This window comes from Haliotis rubra, unplaced genomic scaffold (genome assembly GCF_003918875.1).
Source record: "Haliotis rubra isolate DU_JTF1 unplaced genomic scaffold, ASM391887v1 Scf1028, whole genome shotgun sequence".
Lineage (NCBI taxonomy): Eukaryota > Metazoa > Mollusca > Gastropoda > Lepetellida > Haliotidae > Haliotis > Haliotis rubra.
In genome coordinates, this window is record NW_025764924.1 from 171189 (window position 1) to 193397 (window position 22209).

At 40.8% G+C, this 22209-nt stretch overlaps 1 protein-coding gene across 1 annotated transcript; it reads left to right on the plus strand.

Annotated features, from left to right (window-relative positions):
* The first annotated feature begins 717 nt into the window (after positions 1 to 717).
* LOC124271580 (hercynylcysteine sulfoxide lyase-like) lies at positions 718 to 18645 on the plus strand. The gene is made up of 9 exons (XM_046706735.1): positions 718 to 1094; positions 4975 to 5129; positions 7347 to 7489; positions 9392 to 9508; positions 10139 to 10252; positions 12793 to 12945; positions 16074 to 16282; positions 17193 to 17348; positions 18319 to 18645. Exons 2-9 carry the CDS (start codon positions 4984 to 4986, stop codon positions 18499 to 18501), a joined length of 1221 nt encoding a protein of 406 aa, XP_046562691.1. The 5' UTR covers positions 718 to 1094; positions 4975 to 4983; the 3' UTR covers positions 18502 to 18645.
* Positions 18646 to 22209: the final 3564 nt, after the last annotated feature.

Consider the following 22209-nt stretch of genomic DNA (forward strand, 5'->3'; position numbering starts at 1 on the left):
CTCCAATATGAAAACCTCAAACTGAAAATGATGGGTCAAGGTAACAATAATTCAATAGGCAATATATCACCTGACTCACAACAATGTGTGTGTGGCAGATGTGGTCTATTGATCAAGTAGTATTATGCATACTGTTGCTGGATGTGCTACAGTGATTGTGCCGGATGTTGTGAATTTCAAAATTTCACTGTATTAATTTCCTACTTTGCTTTCTTCTTGGTGGAGGGTTGAGAGCGGACATCATTGCAACCTGATCAAAGCCATTCCAAAAAGGTAGCTATGCTGGGACCAGGTTATTAATTGTATGAATTATACAATGAAGGTACAATACCTTGGATAAGTGATGATACCAGGTGCTTGTTTCACACACACACACACACACACGTCTGACCATGTACATATACCATCATTAGATATGAGAGCGTGAACATCCAGGTTAGAATTGCTCTTCGTATCCCAATTGCGTAGATCAGTGCTCTTGCTGTTGATCACTGGATTGTCTGGTCCAGACTCGGTTGTTTACAGACCACCACCATATAGCTGGAATATTGCTGAGTGTTGGGTAAAACTTATAAACTCATTCACACTCATGAGATATGTGCATGCAGGGACCATTTAATAGGGATTATACCAACCCAAGGGTCAAAGTCCAGCAGTGGATGGAGGTTGAGGGTTGTTATGTTGTATTTTATAACATTGCCATCCAATACCCTTTTCATCATATACCATAATACGTTATAAAAAAATTAAAAAACCCTAAAGGCCAAAAATTCAGATTGTCCTAATTAAGACAAAATTGTTTCTGAATAACTGCGTGTTTTGTTCGGTTGCGAGGTCCTTATGTTTCATTTCGTTCACGTAACCTGTGCTTATTTTACTAGTAAATCTATCCAGTGTTTTTCCCTAACACAACATCTAGCGCAGTAATTCTAATTCCAGTGAACTGTTTGCATTACATTGTCACGGGAATGATAGCCCAACGATACTCAAAGGGACGTAACTCTAATTTCTTTCATGGAGATTAGAATGAGACCGCTTGATCACGTGACCTTTAACACCTGAGCTATCCCGTTGAAACTGAAAAAGAAATACAGGTAAGAGCGAAACATAATCATAATGAAATATTACTCGGGCTTACTCGGTACATTTGACAACCTACATATTGCGGTCGAGGACATATTGTGGAAATGGGAAGAGATCTGCTTTTGTCACAACTTCGATTGTGGGCGTGGAACGTAGACTTACGTTCAGTCTATGAAGTGAAATAATACAAAGGAATCTTCAGTTAGTAAATTTCGCTATTAGAATGTATTACACCATCCTCGAGGATGGTATTACACAGGAGGTCAGATACTCGTTTCGCACGGGCCTAACTACTCAAACATCAGACACGACCGAGTTATGTCGGTCGGCTATGGCCACGAGACTTCTGGAACGAATTAATTAGGTCAGACGTAGAAAGGGGTAGCTTTCAGATGTTACCAGGCGTAGATTATCGACGCCAGCTGGATTTGGGGAGCTTTTCATTTTGTTGTAATATTGTAGTTTGAAGCGGCGATTCAGCCTAAACATCTATCTTTACTGAGAAGGATACAAACGCATGTCAGGAAAAAAGGTCATATATTTTCATTTGTCAAAATATGAAAGTAGAGAAAATAACATTATAATAGTTTTTGAACAATACTGCACAGTTTCTAGAAGAGTTTTAACAAGCACTTCCAGAACAAGTGTCTGAACAACGGCCACGTGACACATCGCAATACCGTCTGTGCCCACCTCGAGCTTAGACAGCTGACAGACATTGATAAGCAAAGTGCCCGAATCGAAACTTGTGGAGTGAGTGAGTTGGGTTTTACGCGGCTTTAAGCAATATTCCAGCAATATCACGGCGGGGGACACCAGAAATAGGCTTTACACATTTTACACATATGTGGGGAATCGAACCTGGGTCTTCACTAGGCAACCCCACCGGCCCCGAAACTTGTTGAATGACTCTCCAGTGAAATGTCAGCTTGTGTCAACTACAAACTAAAGTTTGTCGAGGATTAAGCTGAAGTCTCACGCAGTGCCCAAAATCATCTAACATATGTTCGACCAGTATATGGCTCGTCACGCCAAAGACCCGGGTTCGATTCCCCACATGGGTACTATGTGTGAAGCCAATTTCTGGTGTCCCCCACCGGACACAGCTGGAATATTGCTAAAAGCGGCATAAAACCATACTCAGTCCGCCATACGCATTCCAGGCAGACTACAGGCCACGCCCCCATAATTTGTATGCTTAGCAGTACTTTATAAGTGTATTTATGTTCTCCAACTGACAAAATTAACGACCTACATTTGGATGTATGTATTTGTAAATGTTTCGAGCAGCGATATGTAACAAATATTAATATTGAGTAAAACGAACGAGTAATCATTGCTACGCACACCACGTACTGGCGTATGAGCGAATGCTACAAAATGGTGACAAGGCGTTTGCATGCGTAAGCACATCTTCATGAAACATAGCTGACTTAGAAGAATTACATCCAGAGAGACGGAAGCACTCATTGGGTAAGCTGAAAATGTCTATCTGGCGATAAGCTGCAAGAGTTGTATTATCCCAAGGGAGTTGAGATTGATAATACAATGTGCCGTTTGAGATTGACATCCAATGATCGAGGTAAAAAACCAAAGCGCCTTTGAGCAGCTGCTGAGCTGGATATTGACGCTAAATTATAAAGAAGAAGAAGAACTGTTTAAGACTGGATTGTTGAGGTAGGTTGCGAATAAATTTTCAACAAAATTCTCTCCGAGGTCCACACAATTCTACCAAGAATGTAGGGAGTGCCTGGATCTAGCTGGTCTAGAAGGCTTCCTCCTGGTATAGTATTGAGTCCCCAAACAGCCGATACGAGATCGCCATCTTGTGGATAATATTTGAAGAACAGTTGTAAGAGGCCACTTTCTGGGAATACGGTGAGGTGAGGTGAAATGGGGTTTAACGTCGCACTTAAGAATATTTCGCGCATATGACGACGTGCATGCATGTGTATGTATGGCTGCTTGTACTAGCCCAGACTGAAGCTGGTTTTATATAGTGCTAGCTCACTGAGATACCATGTCGCAGTTAAGCATGATTACCCAACTCAGACACATTATACTGACTCCGAGCCGACCAGTCCTTGTTTTACCCATTAATGCCGATCGCCAGGCAGGGACCAACAAGTACCATTTTGAACGTCTTTTGGTATGACGCGGCCGGGGATTAGGAATACGGACGATGTTTAATCAGTGAATTCAACACTGCAGTCATGTTTTGCAGATGATGAGTTGTTTCTTTCGTCTTCTTCCTTGTTTCTGTTGATCCTTGCACTCATACTTGACCATAAATGGCTCAACAAAACCACCTCATTCCGCTTCAAAACCACGTAAAATCCCGCGATAAATGATGAGACAGGCACCTTACGGGTCAAGGGCTGTTCAGGCCTAGGAACCCAGCAGAACCCAGGCTTTTTGTCAGCCTCCATCCACCCCTCAGAATGTTGTCCACGCTCCAGTGAGAGATGATAACAATATTAGCAATGGGATACCTGAGTAGTGCGGTTAAAATCGATCTATAGCTGGTCGTAAGAGGCGAGTTACGGGATAAGTTGTTCAGGTTCGCTGACTTGGTAGTCACATGTTGTTGAAGCCTGTTGCAGAGATCAGTGGTCATGGGATAATCTGGTCCAGACTTGATGATAACAATCTGGTCGAGACATTGTTAATACTCTCTTCCAGACTTGAGTGCGGCGTTAGACAATGACAAACAACGACAAAATCATAATAATAATAGTTTACGAAACGTGTAAGAATTCGATGTGGTACGTCAACACATTATATTTGGTTGGGACCCGTTAAGGTCCGGGTTAGAATTGATCTTCAGTGATCTTGACACATGTCATATCCAAATTGCGTAGATCGAATCTCATGCTGTTGATCACTGGATTGTCTGGTCCAGACTCGATTATTTACAGACCGCCGTCATATAGCTGGAATATTGCTGAAACTAAGCTCACTCACTCACTATATTTGGTTGGTATCTTAAAGGGAAAAAACAAATCGGCTTTTGGACGTGTGGTGAATCGACGATCAACTATCGATAATCATACATATTATCAGCATATTTCTTCGTGGTGGTTGTTGAACTTTTTCCGATCTTGGAAGGCTCTCTCTTCGCCACTGGAACCCCACTGTCCACCGCTTAAGAATAGGAATAGGACTACCACCATCCTCTTAGGTAGACAAGGGTGCTTATTGCCGTTAGCACCTTCACTTATACACTTGATGGCAGAGTGGTAACCAGATTGGGCCATTGTCATCAAGAGAATAGCTTGTCAGCTTGATGCCAGCAGGGATACACTGGCTGTTTACCGGGTTCGGTTCCCCACATGGGTACAATGAAGCCCATTTCTGGTGCCCCCGCCGTGATATTGCTGGAATATTGCTGAAAGCAGCGTAAAACCATACTCACTCATTTCAGAGACTAGGTGTTAGTCTATGAGAAAGGGTAAATGTTAATTTGACCACTTTCTAAATGGCATTGTGTTTTCGAAGCTGGGCACCTTTGAAGACCCGGGTTAGAACTGATCTTCGTAATATGCGACTAACGGGATCTGGTGGTCAGACTCGTTGACTTGGTTGACATATGTCATCGCATCCCAATTGCGTAGATCGATGCCCATGTTGGTAATCACTGGATTGTCTGGTTCACACTCGATTATTTAGAGACCGTCGCCATATGGCTGGAATATTGCTGAGTGCGGCGTACAATTAACCTCACTCACTCACGAAGTAGGTCAGTTGAGAACTTCTTGTAATACCATTGCTAAAAGCGGCGTAAAACCATACTCACTAACTCAGTCAAACCGGGTAACCTGCATTGGTTAAGTCATTATGCCACATATGTTACAATATGTTATAGTGAGCATTCTCATGTTGATATTCCAGGTGAGGTTCATGATGTTTTTCGACGGTCTGGAAGCTGATGTCGAGTTTGGGAAAACCCTCCAAGAGCGGGAGTTCACATTCCAACAAGGAACTGTTCCACTCAACCATGGGTCATACGGCGCTGTTGCCAGGCGCATGCAGGAAGTGCAGAGATGGTAATGTGTGAGGGTGAGAGAGTGACTGCGGTTTGTTTGACTCTGCGGGGCGGTGGGGTAGCCTAGTGGTTAAAGTGTTCGCTCGTCACGCCGAAGACCCGGGTTCGATTCCCCGCATGGGTACAATGTGTGAAGCCCATTTCTGGTGTCCCCCTCCGTGGTATTGCGGGAATATTGCTAAAAGCGACGTAAAACCAAACCCACTCACTCACTCCACTCAACCATGGGTCGAACGGCGCTGTTGCCAGGCGCATGCAGGAAGTGCAGAGATGGTAATGTGTGAGGGTGCGGTTTGTTTGACTCTGCGGTGCGGTGGGATAGCCTAGGGATTAAAGCGTCAGTGATCGGGGTTTGATTTCCCATATGAAGCCCCCACCGTGATATTGCTGGAATATTGCTATTGCCCAGATCGATGCTCATGCTGTTGATCACTGGATTGTCTGGTCCAGACACGAATGTTTACAAACCGACGCCATATAGCGGAATATTGCTGAGTGCAGCGTAAAACTAAACTCACTCACTCACTCATTTATTTGTTATTTTAACGCACCAAACAGAGCATACAGCCTAGCCATATGATGACTGTCTGTAAAATCGATTCTGTACATGGGGTTCGATCCGAAAAGGATTCGTAGCTCTACGTTATCCTATGATAAACTATAGAATTTCGACAGGTCGTAATGTTACGACCGCTTTGTGGACTGGGTCACTTTTGTCCTATGTAAGGCGTGTAAAGTGTACGTAGGACTAGGTCATTCGTAATCCTACGATAAAGCACGTAGCACGACAGCACGTAACTCTACGAACGCTTTATGGATCGAGACCCAGATTAGTTAGTTATATTATGGATAACATTCCGTGCAGTGGGTGAACGATAGCCACAATCTCATACATAAGAGATGACAAAACGAATGAGTGTTGAATATGGAACATATTCCAACGAGATATTTTTAAACGTTTTGATTTATTCACGAACGAAACCTCCGTTGTATTCCTGATTTTATTACACACGTGTTCTGAATATCTTTATGAGATAACTTTGGCAATTTGAAACAGGTATTGTGTAACCTGTTGAAAGTTATCCGACGGGGTTTGTGTAACGAAACTGGGTTGTTCATAATGCCGAACTTTCTGTTGCCACCTCGATATTTTAACAAAAAATGTCAACAATACAAAACTTTAGGTTTGTTGATAATTAAAATTAAATTTCGGTGTCCTGGGGATTAGTATTTTTTGTAATTTTTTTATAAACGCTCGTGAATAAATCAAATCATTTAAACAATATCTCGTTGGAATATTTTCCAACTTCCACTCGTTTTGTAATCTATGTATACACCGGAGGTGAAAGGAGCATATACGTCACATTAGCGATGATGATTGTTGATGCCCCACTTACAGTCGACCTGCCGACATCCGACCGTCAGACAGGGTAACAAAAAGTACCATCTTCTTTACTATTGACGTCATTTGTTCTGATACGATAGGAGACCGCCTCCGTGGTGTAGTGGTTAGAGCGTCCGCCCCGAGAGCGGAAGGTGGCGGGTTCGATTCCCGACCGCGTCATACCAAAAGACGTTAAAATATGGTACTTGTTGTCCCTGACTGGTCGGCTCGGAGTCAGTATAATGTGTCTGAGTGGGGTATTCATGCTTCACTGCGGCATGGTATCTCAGTGAGCTAGCACTATAAAACTAGCTTCAGTCTGGGCTAGTACAAGCAGCCGCCCATACACACGCATGCACGTCGTCATATGAGCGAAATACATTTGTATTCTCAAGCACGACGTAAAACCCAATTTCACCATACCTCACCTCACCTCACCTCACCTCACCTCTGATACGATAGGGGATCGAACGTAGAACTTCCACTCTCTGTGCAAACGCTGTCACTAAGCCATGTTTGATTTGAATGGTAAATATTAAATACACATTGCCAATAAATATCCGGGTTAGAATTTGTCTTCAGCCACCGTGCTGTAAGAGGCGACTAATTGGTTCGAGTGATCAGTCTCGCTGACTTGGATTATGCATGTAGTATCCCAATTGCGTACTGCGTAGATCGATGCTCATGATGTCAATCACTGGATTGCCTTGTCCGTACTCGAATATTTACATACCGCCGTCATACAGCTGGAATATTTGTGATGGCCGTGTTATAATGAAACATACAAACATTGTTTTATTATGAATTATTAACAACACATTTCCTCAATCCCAGCTTCCTGACCGAGATGAACGCCCAGCCCGACCTATGGTTCCGAGACAGCGTTAACAAGCATTGGGACGAGTCTGTTAGGGCGGCGGCCCGGTTCTTCAACTGTGATTCCCAAGACATAGTGTTTGTTACCAACGCTACAGAGGGTAAGCCCAGGGTGCCGTTGTACAAAGCAACCATAGCGCTAAGGAGACCATAACTCCCATACCTTAAATACTAGTAGACTTAAGGTAGTCTCAGCGCTAAGGTATGTTGTGACGAACCTAGCCACTTGACGAGGGCAAATTTGAGATTCAAACCCACGATCATTTACGGCCTGTGCAGGGGACGCAACTCTGCAAGCCAAATTGCAGCATTTCACAATGAGGCGATTGTCGACCGTATACAGGTCTTATAAAAGTGATAGGGCTAAGTGAAGCGTGCTAAATAATGTACTATGTGTAAGTTTTTATCCCACCGGCATGTAATGCGGTGGGATATAGTCGTCGCCTCGTCCGTCCGTGAGCCCGTCCGTAATCATTTTGTTTCCGGAGCATAACTCAAAGACCGTTCGATATTTTTCAACAAAAATTGGTAGATATGTCAAACATAACCTAAGACTTTTGCTATTTACAGATTATTGTCATTTATATTTTTCTCGGTTTCCATGGAAACGTTTTGATCTTAGTCTTAAAGAGGGGTGGGCTTCGTTCCGGAGCATAACTCAAAAACCGCTCAATATTTTTCAACAATACTTTGTAGATATATCAAACAGATCCTAAAGTTGTGCCTTTTGCTATTTGCAGATTTTTTGCATTTTTATTTTTCCCGATTTCCATGGAAACGATTCGGACTTAGTCCCAAAAGTGAGGGGTAGGCTTCGTTTCCGGAGCATAACTCAAAAACCGCTCAATATTTTTCAACAAAACTTGGTAGATATATCAAACAGATCCTAAAGTTGTGCCTTTTGCTATTTGCAGACTTTTGGCATTTTTAATTTTTCCCGGTTTCCATGGAAACGATTCGGACTTAGTCCCAAAAGTGAGGGGTGGGCTTCGTTTCCGGAGCATAACTCAAGAACCGTTAAATATTTTTCAACAAAACTTGGTAGATATATCAAACAGAACCTTAAGTAGTGCCTTTTGCTATTTGCAGATTTTGGGCATTTGTATTTCCATGGAAACGTTTTGGACTAAGTCTCAAAAGGGCGGGGTAGGTTTCGTTTCCGGAGCACAACTCAAAAACTTCTTAATATCTTTCAGTAAAACTTGGCAGATATGTAAGACAGATCTTGAAGTGCTGCCTTTTGCTATTTGCAGATTTTTGTCATTTATTTTTTTCATGATTTCCATGGAAAAGATTTGCACTTAGTCTAAAATCAAGCTGGACTTTAAGTAACTGTCAGATTATTTGTTCTTTCAAAGATGTGAGGGCCGGGGGGATATGTCATCTTCTGATGACTCATGTTGGTTTGGCTATTGTTTAATGCCGTTCTCAGCAATATTCCAGCTAAACTGACGCACAAAAGAAAGTACACACCTGGTGTTTTGGGATTATTTGAAAAGTGTTGTGATTTTGACTGGCAACTTCGCAATTGGGCACGATATCTCTGGTGTTTTGGCAACATCTTAGAAAAGTCTGTGACTTATATATCACTGTAGAAGCTCTTTTCCAAACATTTACGTAGCTTTTTGGAAAGTAGTCCAAATGCACCGGGTGTGTACTTTCTTTTGTACGTCAGTTTATATAGCGGCGGTCTGTATATAATCGAGTCTGGACCAGACAATCCAGTGATCAACAGCATGAGCATCGATCTACGCAATCGGGAACCGATGACATGTGTCAACCAAGTCAGTGAAACTGACCACCCGATCCCGTTAGTTGCCTCTTACAATCATGGGTTGCTGAAGACCAATTCTAACCCGGATATTAACGGGCCTGTGTATCAGTCATCTGTCGGGTTGCTCTGTCTGCTGAAATATAACTTGACGGTTTTTAGTTATGAGGAAGGTCAATTCAGGTCATGTTTCAAATGAAGAATCTATATTCACATTATTATATTCTTTCAGGCATCAACGCTGTGCTGAAATGCTATGATTTCAAAGAAGGCGAGACAATCTTGTCCACCAGTCTCACATATGGAGCAGTAGCTCTCACATGCAGGGACGTCGCTGCCCAGAATCGAGGTACGCCGTTATAAGGAATATGGTAGGATTAGTGGGTTCCTCTTTGAGCAGAAACTTCATGGGCCCTGGGGGCCAGACCGCCTCCGTGGTGTAGTGGTTAGAGCGTCCGCCCGGAGAGCTGAAGGTCGCGGGTTCGATCCCCGACCGCGTCATACCAAAAGACATTAAAATATGGTACTTGCCTGGCGCTCGGTATTAATGGGTACAACAAGGACTGGTCGGCCCGGAGTCAGTATAATGTGTCTGAGTGGGGTATTCATGTTTCACTGCGGCATGGTATCTCAGTGTGCTAGCACTATAAAACCAGCTTAAGTCTGGGCTAGTACAAGCAGCCGCACATACACATACACACACATGCACGTCGTCATATGAGCGAATATTCTCAAGCACGACGTTAAACCCAATTTCACCTCATCTCACCTTGACGAGCGAACGTATTAACCAGAAGGCTACCCACCGCCCCTTGTGATTATGATGATATTGACATTCCACATCACGAATGATATTGTCAAATATATTTCGGACGTCAGTGATGTGATAAATTCTCAGAAACATTTATTCTGTGTTTATTATTTGACTTGTTTCATAAGTTTTAGATCTATACATGATGACTAAATGGTTTAATTACAGTTATCAAGTCCGAGGTTCTGGAAATTCGGTTCCCGATTGAGAGCGATGAAGCAGTGTTAAGACAGTATGAAGAGTATTTGCAGAATCACCCCAAGACCAGAATTGTGGTGATAGGTAAGGAGCGGGCCTCTACATACAGTCTGAAGCTGGGTCTAGAGGCCCAGATAAGCTGCGTATCCGGGTAAAATACGCATAGAAACTTTCCAATTACGCATTGAAAAATAATTGTTGCGTACCAATTACGCATTTAAACTGTTAGATACGCAAAGCGTTTAAAACAAATGCGTATGGAATATACTTATAAAAATCGCTTGCGTAATGAAAAAGACATCGATTGCTATCTAGTTGTACCGTGAGAATAGGACAAGTGTTGTACTGTCAGTATAGGATGACAGTTTTTTTATAAAATCATTTCCCTTATATTTAAGTTGGTTTTGATTAGGTATGACATAAGACAGAACATACCTGCTTAGTAAACTTACTCAATGACACAATACTTAGGTGTGTAAAATGACTAAAATACGTACATATTTGAAAGCAGTGGGTAACGGTAAATGAAATACCCACTCAACATTCATAATACCCACTCCAAAAATATACAGTGGGTACAGTACCCACATTAGCTCAATCTTATCTGGAGCTCTGCTGGGTCACTCCTATATAAATGTGATCTCACACAATCATTAAGTTAGGTGTCCTCGGAACTTTACCAAAAGTGGTATCGCATTAAAGTAAAATATCGTCATAAGATTGACAAATATGAAGGTATTTAAATGATTAAATCTTTTCAGGACTGAAAATCTTCCTGTTTTAACAAGGGCTTGTCTCAACCGTCAGTGCACCAGTAATCCAGTATTGTACTTCAAGTAAAAGATCTGTTTTTAGTGTGATTATCATATTTTTTCAGCTGCGTTGAATAATCAGTTTGCTATTAAATGAAAACTTCTACAGCTGGACTGGAATATGACTTAAACCGAGGGATGTTATCCCTACCTTGATATATGCTCGACACACGTCACATTTCCCAGTAACGTCTCTGGTTACGTTATATTGTTTTAATAAGCAACTAAATGAAGCTTCTTCAACAGCTATTACATTTGCGTGTGTGCACTGATTGGCCTTTAAACAGCAATACAAACAATACACAATGATCGTCACCCACTTGCACAAAGCGATCTTAGTGCTACAATGATTGTAACTCCCATTCTCCAACATAGGCTTAAGATAGTCGTAGCGCTAAGATCGCTTTGTGCAAGTGGGCCCTGGTTATTACTAGTGGTGGTCCGATTAATTGAAATAATAATTGTAATCGAATATTGGTCGCAATGACTAAACAACCAGGCAATCAATCATGTTTTCTCATAATCGAACACATACAATTTTGGAACACTGGTTTGCATTGACAACCATTTTCACAAGGTTGGTTTTGTCTGTTACATTTCACAAGCACTGCTAGCTCATTCCTTGTCATGATTGAATTATCCAGGAAATTTAGGTTCATACCATACTAGTCATCCTTTAAGATGTGAAATTTGTAAATGCATTTTGTGCAATTTGCAGAAAAAATCCGAAAGAACAACACGTTTTTTCTATATTTTTGTGCATTAACAAACATAACCAGGAGAATCTGATAAATGACGCTAACCAATTATTTTCGATGATCTTGTCATGATCATCATCATTGCTGCAAAGAGACATATTCACTTATGCAGTATTAAAAATATGCTTCCAAATCTAACTTTCTATATAAAAACTCTAAAAGAAATATTGTTTGTGGAAAAACATATATCAGCAAAAAATAATAAAATAAATACTTTCCATCATAAATGGAGCCTTCTCTCCCCAGTACTTAGATGACTCGAACTGTTTTGACTTGTACCTGACATTATCTGTACATTATCTATTTAATGAATTATGCATGTTTATAAATATATTAATACCAAAATATCTCACCTGTACATGTTTATAATGAATTATATTAAATATATTAATACCAAAATATCTCACCTGTACATCTGTACGTTATCTATTTAATGAATTATGCATGTTTATAAATATATTTATACAAAAAATATTTCACCTGTACGTTATCTATTTAATGAATTATGCCATAATTATATTTATAGAAAAATACGTATCACGGCATGTAGTATATACTTTAAGCAATATTGTAATCTTGGTAACCAATTGTAAAACCAATACAAAATACAAAAACAACAACCAAAACAATTATTTTCGATGATTGATCGATTGTTATGAACCAGTTGTCAATTGTGAGATGTCATCCAGTTCCCAACACTAGTTATTACCAGCTCCTTTTCCGAGTACAGGAAGATACACAGACTCAACCGCAGTTCCGCAGAAAATGTACCCCTCTTGAAAATACCCTTGGTCACATTCAGCATAAGTTGTTATGTTAAAAACGAAAACACTAGATATTTAACACCACCCCACCCCACCCCACCCCACCGAAACGTGGTCTGTTTTAAATATTTGATGGATGTACATTTACAAAAAACACAACAAACTCACACAATTTCATCCAATCACAGCTGCCAGATGTTTGCAACAGCACTGAAGGGTACGAAAGCTCCTTGATAAACGACAGATGCTGATGTAGAAGGTTATTGTCTTGTCGGTTTGTTGTTATCCAGATCACATCACCAGCCCGTCTGCTGTGTTGCTCCCTGTGAAGAAGCTGGCCAAGATTTGCCACAAACATGGCGCTCTCGTGTTGGTTGATGGTGCGCATGCGCCCGGACATGTTCCTCTGGATTTGGAGGATCTCTGCGTCGACTTCTATACAGGTAGAACAGGTCCCTTGTATGACAGATATTTAGGGGTTAGATTGGGGACGGAGAGTAGGTTCCATTTTAAAATCTTTGGATTAGATTCCCAGCAAATACGCATGCCGTGTGAGGCAACTTTTACAACGGTTGTTTACACTCCGTGGCTTAGTTGGTTGGGTGTCGTTGTACCCCAATGGCGTGTGACCAACTTCATCTACTGTTTGAGGGGTCCAATTCACAGTTTTCAAAGGCTGACAATAATGAATAAATGACTTAAGGATCAAACCGAAACATTAACCAATTCAGACAATGACCTACCTTTCAGCTGATCCGAATTTTCTTGTGTGAAAGTGAAAAGAGACACCACAAACAACTATGGTTACACTGCATTCCAATTCCTTGTTTCATAAGAAAATGGTATTTACAAGTTAATTTTAATTTGAAATTTGAATTGCAATAATTTTCCTCGGTGAAAGATAATGTCATCAGAAACATATTCCCAAATTTTCAATTAAAAATTATGTATAATTATGCTTTAATCGCGAAAACAGTTTCTGTAAATCTCAGCTTCGGCCATTATGCATATTTCGCTGGAACCCACGTGACCTTTCCGCTCGTGACGTCAAATGTGCCTGGAGTCCGCCATAATGCCAAAGATCAAGCGCTACAGTAGTACAAATCGTGTTGTTTCTGTCGTTTTTGTAAATGGTACGACGGTGTATTCTGTTGCCTGGGGATGCACGGAATCATCGAACAATGGAAAGCCACCATTTCTTCCGTTTTCCAAGTAAAGAGACAGACTTAGGCAGGAGAAATGGTCCGATCATTCCGGGTCGGACGCATATGAAAGAGACAAGCCCACATGGGGCATACAAATCCCAAAACTTGGCAGAAGAAGGAAGAATTACCCACGGGATTCATTTATACTCCATCATTCCCTGTTACAGCTTACTGTCAGTGGTATTTTTAAAATAAATTAAATCAAGTACTATTGCCAGTCGAATTGCCCCAAGGGGGTAGTTAAAGGGGTAGTTAAATGCTCCAATTTATTTTAAAATGATTACATAAAGGCCATATATATATAAATGCATAGTTTTGTCAACTTTGATGTTATGTTCTTCATATAAAAGTATATATACATAGTTATGTGGTTACTGATGGAACATTTATCAGAAATATTGCTTCTTAATAACTTTTATATGAAGAACATAATATCAAAGTTGACAAAAACTATGCATTTACAGCATATATTTAATCATTTTAAATAAATGTGACCAAATTAGAATGAATGACCAAATTTGCTGGGGCATTTTGTAGCTGGGGCAGTTCCACTGGTACCGATGAGATAGGTACCATCAAAAATAGTAAGACATTTCACATGAGCTTGAAAATGTTTCGCTATGACGTTCTTTTCGGTTTGGAGCCCTAAATGCTGCAGTCTACCCGAAACATTGCCGAATACAACGGCAAATCATGAAGTACTTGTTGCTTTCATTGTTTTCCATTTTGTCCAATTACGCACGTCGGCATCAGACTCGCTATTTGTCAGTAGTGTGTGCCGTGAAAGTTGTTCTGTGTTCACATTGGCTGACAAGATGCCATTCTAAGGCTATGACCGAGTACCATAACTATTGCCATAACCAAACACTGGGGAAACATACATTGTCCTGACAAGTATTTTATAATTCACCAGTTTTCGGGGACTAACTTATCTGCGTCGCGAATATATTATCTCTGCTCGACCAGGCTGGGATTTTGTGTGGAGACTTGCTACGTTATTAATGAGTACTAGGATCCTAATTTTTTTTTTTAAATAACTCCAGTGTAATTTTTGTAGTAGATAATTTCTATCTTTCCCCGTCTGAAGCATAATTATTGTGTTTTTAAATCCCAGACACCCCACAGTCACCCATTTGACACAAAAGGAACTGCAATCACATTGCAAAAAATATAATTCTTAGGGACTGGTCATATACTTATAGGGGTGGGTTTGCTGGTTGGAACTGTATGACATTTTGCTGTCAAATATGTGTTTTTTGCGCTTATTCTGTGTAGTTTTGTAACGCACAATGTGATTGATATAATACCAAGTCCGTACCAGACCGCCAAACATTTCTAGCGGCAGAGCCTCGTTTTGAGATTTCCACGATTTCCGTTTGTCAGAGCCCGCTGTACGACAAAGCACGCTGCACGACGTGTTTGCAAGGATTAGAAGGAGCGTAGTGTTGCAATATACAGGTGCTTAGATGTATCAGATAATACTGATAAATATTTATGTATCCAGCTGAATGAATTGGTCCCAAAATTCTGGACTGGTTATTGTACTAAGGTGTGCAACAGGACGGAACCCAATTAGCAGGAAACGAGACTCTTGTGTAATCAATGTTTTGACTTGAAATGTGTTTTAAACTCTGCACTTGGTATTATGCTCAAATTATATTAAAAACTGTTCATAAGTATATATGTAAATCTAAACGATTCCAGTAGTCTTCTTCTATACACCTTCTGTATTATAACATTTCCCCTGAACTGTCAATCTTCCTCTATCTCTGTTTCTAAATATAATTGTTTGTGATGTAATTAGTTAATAGAATAAATATCTTTGGAGAGGGGTTTCATAAGTTGTAAGAACTTGTCCCCGATACTATTCACATTGTGAATATAATATGTTTGAACTAAACTAAACAATCGAGCCTGGACCAGACAAGTGAGTGAGTGAGTGAGTTTGGTTTTACGCCGCTTTTAGCAATATTCCAGCAATATCACGGCGGGGGACACCATAAATGGGCTTCACAAATTGTGGGGAATCGAACCCGAGTCTTCGGCGTGACGAGCGAACGCCTTAACCACTAGGCTAACCCATGTCTAACACTGATGTTCACGTAGTGTTGTTAAATGTAAAACTATGTGTTTCGTAAATATATAAATTTGCTTTTGAAAGACTTCATATAATTTACAACATTCAAGTTTGCTTTCGGGATCGGGTGGTGAGACTCACTCACTCATGTTTGCTTTCGTTCACATGTGGAATGAAAAATATGGTTTCCGGCAAGTGTTAAATGGTTTAAATAAATCTGACAGATAGCAATGATGTTTGACAATACTATAATGTCTTCTCAGTAAAGCAGTGCATGTTTTTAACACAGGTAACTTCCATAAGTGGCTCTTCACTCCACGCGGCTGCGCAGTGCTATATGTCAACAGGAAGCATCACGATTGGATAAAACCTTTAGTGACGTCACACTCGGCTGACGGTTCCCTTGGTGAGCAGTTCCGCCAAGCCGGAACACGTGACCACGTCCCGTTTGTGTGCGCGAAATACGCTTTGGAGTTCTGTGACAGAATAGGAGGAATGGTGAGACTCTCCGAATAGTTTCATTTTTCATATGAAGCGAGGCGCGGTGGGATAGCCTTGTACTTTAAATCCTGAGTGAGTGAGTGACTGAGTTGGATTTTACGCCGCTTTTAGCAATATTCCAAAAATATCACGGCGGGGGACACTGCGAAGGGCGTGTTGAGAAGCACTTGTTTTAACATGTCAAATTAATGTGAAAGAATGCAAATCTTAAGAAGCATACGTAAAATCAACTTCTCTGACTTGTAACACCCTCGGCTTGCGTAATTAATCCACTCCTGAGTGAGTGAGTGAGTGTGTCTAGTTTTACACCGTTTTTTAAAGCAATATTCCAGCAATATAACGGCAGGGGACACTAGAAATGGGCTTCACCCATGTGGTTAATTGAACCCGGGTCTTCAGCGTGACGAGCGACGGCTTTAACCACTAGGCTACCCCAGCGCCCATAGTATTAATGAAAATAACTACTCTCACGAAACGAAAAATACTATTGGGTACTGAGACGTCAACAGACAGAGAACAATGAACTGTACAACGCTACAACCCCAAACATTAAAAAGTGAAATCCGAGCCCTGACAATCCATATCTTATAGTTACACATTAACGAGTTCGGAGTAAGTAAACTGTCGTACAAAAGAAAGTATACAGCTACGTTTTTGGATTATATAAATGAAAAAACAAAGTAAATATGTTGAAGTGTTTTGATTTCACTTGAAAACACAAACAGCATGTTGCCAACACTTTATAAAATATCTTTTTCTGGAAAACGATCCCAAAGTGTTTATAAACGTTCTTTTGTACATCAATTTAGTTATGTTTCTTTAATTGGATGTACACCCGTTCCCACGCACTAGTCCGCATTACAGGGTGTCTGGATTAGCAGAGTTTCAGTGTACAGTGGTGTTGCAGGATCGGATCATGTCCTACTGCTCTGAACTGGCTGCAGAAGCTCAGGAGTACCTTGCTCAGCTGTTCCAGACAGACAAGCCGGCCCTACCTCGGGACATGGAGGCGCCAAACATGAAGCTGGTACAGCTGCCAGAGATCTACCCTCCTCTGAGAAAGGTACTGCTACGTTCAATAATTGAATGATCCCGGGTGAGTGAGTGAGTGAGTTTAGTTGTACGCCTCACCCTGCAATATTTCAGCAATATGGCTGCGGTCTGTAAATGATCTAGTCTGGACCAGGCAATCCAGTGATCAACGATCCCGGGAGAAGCCTTATCAGTACCATTGACAAACACAAATATAACATACAGACAAACACTTTTATATCGAGGTCTGAGGTGTTCAACTTATGGTTAGCTTGGTCTCTGTGTTCGGTGTGTGTCAGTTATATTTACATTTTGTGATCATGTGTGAGAGAGTAATATTTCACTCCGCTTTTAGCAATATTCCAGCAATATTCCAGCAACATCACGGCAGGGGACAACAGAAATGGGCTTCACACATTGTACCCATGTGGGGAATCGAACCCGGGTCATCGGCCTGAAAAGCTAACACTTTAACCTCCAAAGAGACAATTAACGGGATCGGATGGTCCTGAGTGAGTGAGTGTAGTTTTACGCCGCACTCAGCAATATTCCAGATATATAGCCGTGGTCTGTAAATATTCGAGTCTGGACCAGACAATCCAGTGATTAACAGCATGAGCATCGATCTTCGCAATTGGGGACTGATGACATGTGTCAACCAAGTAAGCGAGCCTGACCACCCGATCCCGTTAGTCGCCTCTTACGACAAGCATGGGTTTCTGGAGATCAATATTCTAACCCGGGCCTTCACGGGTCATCACCGAAGGAGACACCAGAAACGGGTTTAACACATTGTGTTCAAGTGTTGAATCAAACACGGGTCGTCGACGTGAAAAGCAAGCGTTTTAACCACTAGGCTGACCCACTACCCAAATTCTCAGATTAGCTATAGCAATCGCAAAAACATGATTTCACCGCAGAGGGCAACACGAACATCACAATAACACTTCTTGCAATTGTGAGTGTGATATGGCACATCATGCAATTTGTTTGTGTTTCAGGAACAGTTCCAAGATTTCTTCATGGACTTTTGGAGGAAAACTAACATCCAGACTGTCGCATTTGAACTACAGGGAAAAGCTTACCTTAGAGTCAGTCCCTGCATCTATAACTATATGGAAGAATACAGGCTGCTCGGTCAGTCCGTGCTGGAGTATATAAAGAAATTAAACAATAGTCAGTGACCATCGGTCAAGCAGTGCCAGTGGTGATATGAGTGCTGATCCCGTGGAGTGATATCCTCAGAGATATGGTGCCAAAATATTAAACCAGACAACACATAGCAGATGTTTGGGTGAAATAAAAGCGGCAGATCATTTAAAAGCTTACTAACTGGAATTTTTTTTTTTTTTAATACTCCGAAGTATCGTCATGATATCGATGAGGTAGGTTAGTGGTTAAAGTGCTCGCTCGTCATGCCGCAGACCAAGGTTCGATTCCACACGTGGGTACAATGTTTGAAACCCATTTGTGATGTCCTCAGTAGTGTTCTGACGATTCATCGATACGCATCGATACATCGATCCTTGGGCCGCCGATACAGTGAATCGATACAAAGTTTTACATTGGCGTGTATCCCGATACGATACTTCAAATGGGCAACGATACATCGATGTTTAACTTTGAATATTGCCGAATCGCGATATCTGTCAAGAAAAAAGACTCACTTTTGTTTGATGATTAAAATATGCTTACTTATTTTCCCTTCCAAAGTAAACGTTTTCTCGGAAATTCTTGCGTCAAGAACTGTGTCAGACATAGCACTCACATGTTGTTATCATTCACAAAGTCCGTGTATAAACTTAATTATCTCGTTTCCGAATAAACATTGAAAAACGCCGGCGGAATTTGACGAGATGCTTTAAAATGGTTTTGATAGTTGTGTTAGAATTAAATATGTTAGTATCGTGATGCGTATCGTATCGTCACCCTTATATCGTGATTCGTATCGTATCGCAGCTTCAGTGCACGATACTTTGGCAATATATCGTCGTGACAAAACTTTTAGCATCGTGATGTATCGTATCGCAGGTTGTATGCCAATACCAGCACTAGTCCTCAGCCGTGATATTTCTGGAATATTGCTCACTCATTGTTTTACACAATGCGACATATATTTTCCACATCCCTTACAAAATTCCAAATACTATTTCAGTTCTAAAACGAAAACTTTAGCATAATACTCCCTCAGCCCACTTAATAAGGCGTAAATGCAAAAATTAAACGCGAGGCAAACATGGAACGGACAGGAACTTATTTTTAACATGCCAAATTTTAATATGCAAATCATATGAAGCGCACGTAAAATCAACTTCTCTGACCTGTACAACCTGCATGCTGCTGTTATCAGAAAGTGATATTTCATATAATCCGTGAAGATCTGAATGCATTCCTGGAAAACGATTATTCGTCATCACTCGTTCCTTTCCGTAACCTGCAAGAACACAAAAAAACACCCAAATAAACAGATTATCACCAAATGAAAATACCGCCAGTTAAATGTGAAACGATACATCAGTGGATCGATCGTGAGTTTTCATGCCACAATATACTACATAATACGCGATTCCTTATCTGTACCGATGCAAAAGGATACCTTTGCAGAGATTGCAGTATTCCTTTATTGACTCCCCTAATCCCTACCCTAGAGTGTTGTTAGAGTTTCAAGATCACTACTAAAAACATTCGCTACGAACAACCCGTGAAGGTCCGGGGTAGAATGAGCCGTCAGTAACCCATGCTTGTCGTAAGAGGCGACTAACGGGATCGGGTGGTCAGGCTCGCTGGCTTGGTTGACACATGTCATCGGTTCCCAATTGCGCAGGTCTATGCTCATGTTGTTGTTCACTGGATTGTCTAGTCCAGACTCGATTATTTACAGAACGCCGCCATATAGCTGGAATATTGCTGAGTGCGGCGTAAAACTACACTCACTCACTCACTGACGAACTGGTTTCCTTAGCAAGCTTTTCCTTTGAAGCATCACTGCAACATTTATAGTTTACACACGATTCGACATAAGTATGCGTATCGCGATAAGTTTCGTATCACGGCCTGTGTACCGTGATACGCATTGTATCGCAACCTTAACTGCATATATCATGTAGTGGCGATGGGGTAGCCTAATGGTTGAAGCGTCCACTTGTCACGCTGAAGACCCGGGTTCGATTCCCCACATGGGTACAATGTGTGAAGCCCATTTCTGTGATCCCCCGCCGTGATATTGCTGGAATATTGCTAAAAGCGGCGTATAATCATACTCACTTACTACTGTATCATTTCCCCCTTGCAAGAAATGTATTGTATATTCGTGCAACACGTTGTTTGGCGGGATGAAGCAGCTGTAAAATATCAATAACCCTCCCACATGTTTGACAGATGTCTCACGCTGTGATCGCCTTTGAAAAATTGAGATTGCAATGTTGGAATTCAAAGCAACTTAAAACAATCAATGTGATAGCTATTATCTAGATTTGCAGAGTGTCACATTTGCAAGATTATCACTGTAGTGTTATATGCTGACGAGACTGTCGTTATTGATATAAATGAATTATGTAAAAAGAAGGCAAACGAACCATGTAAAAATAATAGCGGTTAGGTATAAATGAGAAAAGATTACAGTATTCCGATCCAAGTAGAATAGTAAAGGAATATATCTTATTTAAATTCAAAGAATTTACAAACACGAATCAGCATGAATATTTGTACTAAGGATTCGGCAAATGCGCAAAGAGATAAATCACCATATTTTCATACGACAAGCATGGGTTACTGAAGGTTCATTCTAACCCGGACCTTCACGGGTAGAATACACTTATAACAAACAACGGTTGTAACGAACTAACTTTAGTGGTCCCTCTGAGTTCGTTATAACCGTGGGGCGGTGGGGTAGCCTAGTGGTTAAAGCGTTGGCTCGTCACGTCGAAGACCCGGGTTCGAATCCCAAATGGGTACAATGTGTGAAGCCCATTTCTGGTGTCCCCCGCCGTGATGTTGCTGGAATATTGCTAAAAGCGGCGTAAAACCAAACTCAGTCAGTCAGTCGTTATAACCGTAGTTTACTATACTTTCTTTTGCAGACAGTAAATATAATGTTCCAAAAGTGAGTGAGTGAGTTAATATTTATCGTCACATCGACAATATTTCAGCCATATCGTGACGAGAACAGTTTATAATTATATTAAAGATCAATAAAGTTAGAAATTAAAAAACCTGTTGACGAAGAACAGTAAAACTACTAGTGTATCACAGATATCAGTTTAAAACTAGCAATTAAATCTAAAATATTGGAAGTATAAATGACAATATAATATAAAAAACAGGCTATGGATTGCCAACGACTGAAGGTAGATCACCATACTAGGTACCATGGGGTCTTACAGTACATTTGCTTCCTGCATGGACCCTAGCTGGATTTACATCATCCCCTCAGCCGTTAGCAACGTAGACAAATCTAGCCATACATTTAAACACACACATATTCTACGATTAAAAATAGCGGAGAGTTTCAATTTACTTTGAATGTTTGTGGACTTACGTATCCTCTCAGGAGGACAGTAATTTTGCAGTACTTTAACCCCCTTTGATGATACAGCCATTAACAATCTGAGTTATTAATTCAAACTTCCAATCATAAAATATTTATCTATTTACAAATCAGTTAACAAATCTAATTCTTTTAAAAATGCAATAATTAAATGAGAACTTATATTACTAAAAAGATCCTTCATAGTTCGTGATTTGAAATAGTTATCCCTTGTGATGGAATACTCAAAACTGTCAAGCAGGACATGCTTGACCGTGATTCTTTCATCACAAGGGATACAAAACGGAGGATCCTCACCTTTTAAGAGGTACACATGAGTATACCTTGTATGGCCTATACGACATCG